Below are 6965 nucleotides of genomic sequence, written 5' to 3'. Positions count from 1 at the left end.
GATATTTAGTCAAGGAATATTTTGGTTTTGGGATATTTTGTTGTGGAACCCCATTAGGTACCTACTTTTTAAGTATAACCGGCTGGCCTAAGAATATAAGGGATTTGACGATATTACAAAGTTAGTTATTGAATTGGTATATAATGGTTAATAATATATTAAACGTTAGCCTTTAGGTAATAAAATAATGATCTAGAATCTAGATCTTAAAATATAATTGTGATATGTTAAAGAATAGGATGACGGAGACTCTAAATTGAATGTGTTCTATTAAGTAAGGAGAATGGATAGGGCTCTTAATAAGATTATGAACAATTAATGATATAACTCATAACTGAAGAAAAATCAACATTTAAATAAAATCAATTTTTTGTCATTAAATAAGTAATTTTTTATATTGTTCCATGATTAGAGGATTCCATTGATTCCACACTAGAAAACATAAATAACAAATATTAGTTACTTAACTTAGATTTATTAACATTAGGTAGACGAATGTATGAAAACAGAAAATTATTGTTAATAACAAAATTGTAAATACATATTAATTAACTAGTCCGATTTCTTTTTCCCAATCAAATTGTGTATACATCATATCTTTTAATAAAGTCTGACCATTAATTTTGTCAGCTTTGTTGTCTGCTACAATATCAACATTGTCTAAAAACACAAACAATAAAAAAATTAAATACAAGTAGAAAATAAATTAGAAACATACAATGTACATTTAATCACTTACCCAATAATGCTGGCTTTAACATGTATAACGATTTGCTAAATTCTGGTAAATTATATCTTGCCACATTTGACAAAGCTTTCACCAAATGATATGGTACTTTACGTTGACACATGAATTCTGGTAATAAAGTCAGCCAGCTACCAAATTCTTCGACTCTGAAAAAAATGAGAAATTTTAACAATGCAATTAATGAACATAGTTAGGAAACTAGATAAATATAAAAACATTATTAGTCATTACTTACTCTTCAGCTATTTTTAGATGTGTTTTTGATGCGATTGAACACAAGTAATTAAACACTAACTTGGTTTTCTCGTGACGATGACGACCATCATTTGTTACCATTTCATTGTGAATGGTAACTAATTTTTCTATGACAGAATTCAAGTCAAAGGAGTCCTTTGGTTTAATCAAATCATTGTTGTCAGATACAGTTTCTAGACAATGCATTAATACAACAAAAGATTGATGATCAATTGACTTGTATGAATTTAATGAATCTGAAAATATAAATAATTATTAAAATTAAAAATTAAAAATTTGAAAATCTTTAAAATTATAATTTTATGCTTACTGTTAATATATAAAGATATGATTTTGACTGGTATCGGTAATATCTCATATTTACTGAGTAAAAAGTATACAAGACACAGGTCTATATTTTGTTTGGAACACTTTGTGTCAGATTGTACCATACTGTCTCCAAATAAATCCAAAACTACATCTGTGTCAGTCTTGTGTTTTTTGACTTTATCTGAAGTACGGCCACCACTGTTGAGTGTAATATAGGGGAAACCATTTGATATAAATGTTTGACAAATCTTAGGGCCATAATTAATGCTAAACCAAGCCATCTGAAAATGGAATATTACATAAATTATTATAAAATAGGTATATGTATATTGTATAATGTATATTCAAATGGATGTTTTTATTCACAACAACAATAATAATAATTACAAATATATAAGCAGTAAACACACATGTATGAAATAAAGTCTTATACATATATTATATATAAGCCAAATGCCACACACTCACCCACTCATCGCTACATCTCAAAAACTACAAAACGTACGAACTTGAAATTTGGAATAGTGATCCTCTAATGATCTAGATGATCAATAAGAAAGGATTTTCCAATATTCACGTTTTAAAGAGGTCGTCAAACAGGATCAAACAGATTCACAGAAGAAATTGAAACTTTTTATGTTTATAAATGGTTGCCATTGGTTACTCAGGCAGATCAGGTACAAGCATAGCATGAAGTTGCTGCGCTTATGGCCTTGAATAAAGAAACTATATCTTAAAACCAAATGTATGTGTGTAGCCTATATACTCAGAAATTACTCAATTGAATTTGATGAAAACCTCTAAGATTGTTTTTAGAGATGTCAGAAAAGTTTAGAAAATATCTTCCATATTAAAAAATATAACAAGTGCTAAATCCGATCCGTGACTTGTGTTTGCCCACATACGTCTAAGTATTTCACAAAGTTAGGTACAGTGATGCCAATTTGTCAGTGAACTGAGATACACTAAAACTGAGATATGCCCACTCAAACTGAGACACACCTATATAGCCACGTATGTAGCATATATATTATACAGGATTTTCCACAACAAAAAAGTGCACAAGGGCAAAGCTGAGATATTCAGCTAGTAAAGGTATGATAAATAAGGTATTATTATTGCATCATAGGTCATTTTAAGTTCCAATTGATAACAATCGGCAAGAAATGCCATAGATGGATGAATAGGAGCTTTTTAGTTTTTCAGCCATTTCACAGCTTGTTCATAGGAGTTGTGAAGATCTTAGGTCATCATTCATCATTTAACTGAAAACACCACATTCACTTTTTCCTGCATCTTAGAGCTAATTTGAGTACGGTTAGAATACTAGATGTTTGAGTTAGATTTTTATTTGCTACATTTTAATTTTCACATGAGGATTTAAACTTTTTATGACAGATTTACCTGTTTAGTATTTTACATCATAAAACTTTGTATAATGTCAAAATAATTAATACGTATAACAAAAAACTTGTGTGATTTAAGGCTTTTTTAAACTACTAATTTTAATCAAATTGAAACAAAATAAATACTTCACATCAAATAATCTACACTTCTTAAACATATTAAGTCCATAATTTTAAATTCAAATATAAGCTGTTTTACTAAATCACCACATTTATTACATAATAATATGATAGTTATTACTTAAATATGAAATATAAAATTATATAAAATTATTATATATTGTTATTGGCCATTGTAAATGTTATTATTTGTAAATGGAGTTTTTTCCTTAGTAACGACGATTATTATTATTATAATGAATATTAGGGAATATTTGGGTCAAACTTAATTTGTATTCTTAAACTGTTCAAACTCAAACTTGACTCAAATTTAAGCTTTAAGGGTGGGTTGCATAAAGAACAGTCTGTATATTTGTTAACACATCTGTAACTTATTCATTCTGTATTGTTTTAATGGTATGTATAAAAAAAATGAGCTGCATAAAAGATTTGTATTTTATTGATAACTGTGGTAACCAAATAAATTATACTACATTTTATTTGAATATAATGATATGATACCTATTTCTTATCGGAATATTAACGTATGTGTAATAGTTGCAGAACCACGATTAAAGATATATCTAAAAATTAAACCACACCAAACTTTAAAATTAATATAATTATTAGTACTGTCAGAGGGATTTAATTTTTTATAGGATATAATACATACCATTTCTGATGGATTATCAGAATTTTGATATATTTTCCATAGCAAAAGAATGATATCCAATATACATTTTAATATTGATGCTGTTTGTAATGAAATTTCCGAACTGTTTTTATTTTCTCGTTTGCTGGGAGCCACTTCAATGAAAGTATCAATCAAAAGAGGCATCAATGATGCTGTATAATTCTAAAATTAAAAAATATATATCAGTACAACTTTACAAAATAATGAAAAAGTAAAAAAAAATGTATTGCAACAAACATTTTTTTGTCTGCTAAACATATTGAATAACAATAACTTAATAATAAGTACTTTGTTATTAGCTCAGTAATATTTATTTTAATTCAATAAGAATGTTTAAAACTTTTTGATTCATTTTGAATAAATAAAAAAACAATTTAATTTTCTAACTTGTATTTCTGTCGTTGAAGAATTCTTTTCTGCCTTTTGAAAAATATTAAAATCCACAGGACCGGTTTTCAAACTAATGGAATTGTACAATGGAACATGTAAACGACAAGAATCTTTCCAATTCACTGTTCTATTGAGATTTGATGAATCTAAAAAATGTATTAATTAAAAATTACATTTATTAAATTTAGATCTATAAATTAGTTCTATAGTAAAATATTTTCAATTTTAATTACAAGAACCATTGTTTTTTTTTTTAGATATTTCTTTAATATACTTCCCACAGTAATATAATACATTATTAATGAGAATTACATTGATAGTTTAATATTTTACTAAATGACAAATATATGTATAAAACATTTTATCAAATAAGAATAGCTTTTAGTCAAAAAGTTTTTGAATCAACCACAATAAATATACAAGTGTAAATTATTAGCAGGGATTCTCAACCTTTTTCACTTGAAGCCATACTTGGTTTTTTAATAACTTTCATGGCACACATGTAATAAAAATAAATATACATTTCAATAAGTGGAGACTTCTATATATTATATATAATTTAAGAAGATATCAGGACACTACTATGTGTTTTCTTTCTCTGACCCACACACAACATTACATAGAAAATGTTTGTTGAATCAACCTTGCATTAATACTTTTAATATTAGAGTGAATTATTTATTATCAAACTACAAGTTAAGAACATTACCTATGTTCTTACTTTGGCTATTTAATGATATTTTAATTTGTATGTAACTATGTAATTTATTAACGTGTAAATTATTACAATTTAAAAATGCTTATAAATTGTATGAAAATTAAAATATCATAAAATAGCCAACGTAGGGACACGTGTTATGTTCTTAGCTTAAAGTTTGATAATGGGAGAATTCACTCTAATGTTTAAATAAACACCACAGGGTTGGTTCTGCTGAACATAGATTTGTTATGTTATGTGTGGGTCAGAGAGAGAAAACAAATGGTAAGCTGATATCCTCTTAATAATATGAAATATATTTTAGACACATAATAAGACAACAATTACATGGCACACCCGACAAATTGATGTACCATGGCAAATCGGTTAGGAATTGCTGTATTAAAGCTTTGATGTAATGACAATGTATAGATATGCATAGTTACTTTCTGATCCTAATGAAGTGTTTTTGACAATTGCACTCAACAATGAACGTAAACTATTTAATACTTTTAATCGCCAAACACTTGTAGTTGTATGTTCATTGATTTGTACAGTGAGTTTCCGAGAAGTTGTATCACTTAGTTTTGAAGATATTAAATCTAAAAAACCCGGCAATACTACAGTCTAAATTATACAAAGGAAACATTTGGTCTAGTCAGTTTGGATTGTATGATTAAAATAGTAAATGTATGTAATACCTGACAATGAACAGCTGTAAGTTTAGGATGTTTAGTTATAAGAACGTCCAACACATTAAGAGACGTCTCTCTTACAGCTGAATTAATGTGACTCATTGCACAAGCTAAATATCTAATGACGATTTCAAAAGAAGGAGCAATCTGTTTTTCTTCTACAGCCGTTAATATTGACGATAATAACTTAACAGCCAATTGACGAATGTCCGTCTCACCATCTAGTGTCAAACGTGAAGCTGCTTCTAAGAATGACGACAAGTGAACGGCCATGGTTTGTGGAGGGTAAGAAGCAACTAAGTCTATAAGACCTTCGAGTCCAGACTGCCTTTGCCACATGTTATGATGATTTAATCTCGACAGCAATTCCTTCAAAAATTTAGAGCATAAGAGTAATTATGATTTAAGTTGTACAAATTTAAGCACGTACCTTGATGTTTAAGTTTCCCTTGGAAAGTATTTCGTGATCACCACGTTCTTTGAGTTGGCCATGCAACACGATCTTGCGTACTTTGAAATTTGTATCCGTCACATTTTGTCCTTTGGGCAGCAGTGTCTTATGCGCTACTTTCAAATGGATTTTGGCCTTTTCCTTTTTAACAAACTTCCTTTTTCCTGACTTAACCATGGTGAGTTTTCGCTGCGATTTACAAAAATATAAAACAAATCAAAACGAAATGTCACGTCGTATTACGTAGTAAGCAAACTATTCAACTATAAACATTATAGTCTTAGCCGCGGCGAGTGATAACTGATGAGTGATAAGTATTGAGCGATAACACAGACCGTGGTGCATCCACGTGGCTGTGCAGTGCGTACGAATGGAAGTGTACAACTTTACTTCCGGACACCACCGACTCGCTGCAGTGTCGCCAACGGTAATCCCGAGAGCCGACAACGTCACATCGATCGCCGGAAACGGCATGTGATCCGGCAACGTCGTGGACAACCGTGCGAGAGAGAGACGGAGAGAGAGAGAGAGAGTGAGTGAGTGAGTGAGAGAGACGGTGAGAGAGTGAGACAGACTACGGCGACTGTAACACAACACTTATTATTTGCTGAATTATTATTATTTATTCCGCAGTACACACATAGCTAAATATTTAGCGACGGTCGAACCTTGGGCAGTACCTACGCATTGCGCACACTCGTTACACCGTACAAAAAGGGAAATTGTGATCAGTTCATGTGGAGTAAACCTCACACGATCAATTGTATGTTGTGTCAATAATATTGTATAAATCATATTATTAATTTAGTTTTGATATTTCCAATAGACCTTCTATGTTTTACATCAGGGACGGGCAACTCAACGCCACTTACTACAGAGGGGTCAAAGAACACGGGAAAAAATCAAAAAAAAATCGCTACCCATGTTAACCCCCGTAGTCAATAATATAATATTAATACGAATACCGAAGTGTATCGAATAATATAACCGGGTGTATAATATTATAATATAAGAATTCATATTTCCACGACGGCCTAAATTATATCGATTCTAACGGTTGGTATAAATGTGATGAGATGAAAATACCGCCGCAGAAAAATCCCGACGTTGTTTCGTGTGTTTTTAGAAAATAATTTCCAAGTGCGCCTGCACCGGACCGGTTAAAAATGGCATACGCGGCCCGCCCCCATCCCTGTCCCGTGTGCCATCATATACACGGGG

The 6965-nt window shown here is 30.4% G+C and overlaps 1 protein-coding gene across 2 annotated transcripts; it reads right to left on the bottom strand.

Moving 5' to 3' along the window:
- Positions 1 to 293: 293 nt before the first annotated feature.
- Positions 294 to 6042, bottom strand: LOC132948625 (testis-expressed protein 10). Of its 2 annotated transcripts, XM_061019174.1 has the most exons (10): positions 5724 to 6042; positions 5300 to 5662; positions 5045 to 5225; positions 3899 to 4047; positions 3491 to 3673; positions 1314 to 1593; positions 984 to 1239; positions 740 to 894; positions 542 to 660; positions 294 to 432 (listed from the first exon to the last, which is right to left on the bottom strand). In XM_061019174.1, the coding sequence occupies exons 1-9, from the start codon at positions 5919 to 5921 to the stop codon at positions 545 to 547; spliced, it is 1881 nt and encodes a 626-aa protein (XP_060875157.1). In that variant the 5' UTR covers positions 5922 to 6042; the 3' UTR covers positions 294 to 432; positions 542 to 544. The 2 variants fall into 2 exon arrangements, with proteins under 2 accessions (XP_060875157.1, XP_060875156.1); XM_061019173.1 differs by lacking the exon at positions 294 to 432 and having other exon boundaries at positions 456 to 660.
- Between the last annotated feature and the right edge of the window lie 923 nt (positions 6043 to 6965).

Source organism: Metopolophium dirhodum, chromosome 7, assembly GCF_019925205.1.
Source record: "Metopolophium dirhodum isolate CAU chromosome 7, ASM1992520v1, whole genome shotgun sequence".
In the NCBI taxonomy this organism is placed as follows: domain Eukaryota; kingdom Metazoa; phylum Arthropoda; class Insecta; order Hemiptera; family Aphididae; genus Metopolophium; species Metopolophium dirhodum.
This window is presented reverse-complemented; position numbering and strand designations above follow the sequence as displayed.

Excerpts from the sequence above, each read along its gene's own strand:
- LOC132948625 (XM_061019174.1), bottom strand. The coding sequence starts at position 5,921 with ATGGTTAAGTCAGGAAAAAGGAAGTTTGTTAAAAAGGAAAAGGCCAAA. Across the intron at positions 895-983 it reads CATCTAAAAATAGCTGAAGA|AGTCGAAGAATTTGGTAGCT; the intron begins GTAAGTAATGAC and ends CATTTTTTTCAG. Across the intron at positions 661-739 it reads GTTAAAGCCAGCATTATTGG|ACAATGTTGATATTGTAGCA; the intron begins GTAAGTGATTAA and ends TTGTGTTTTTAG.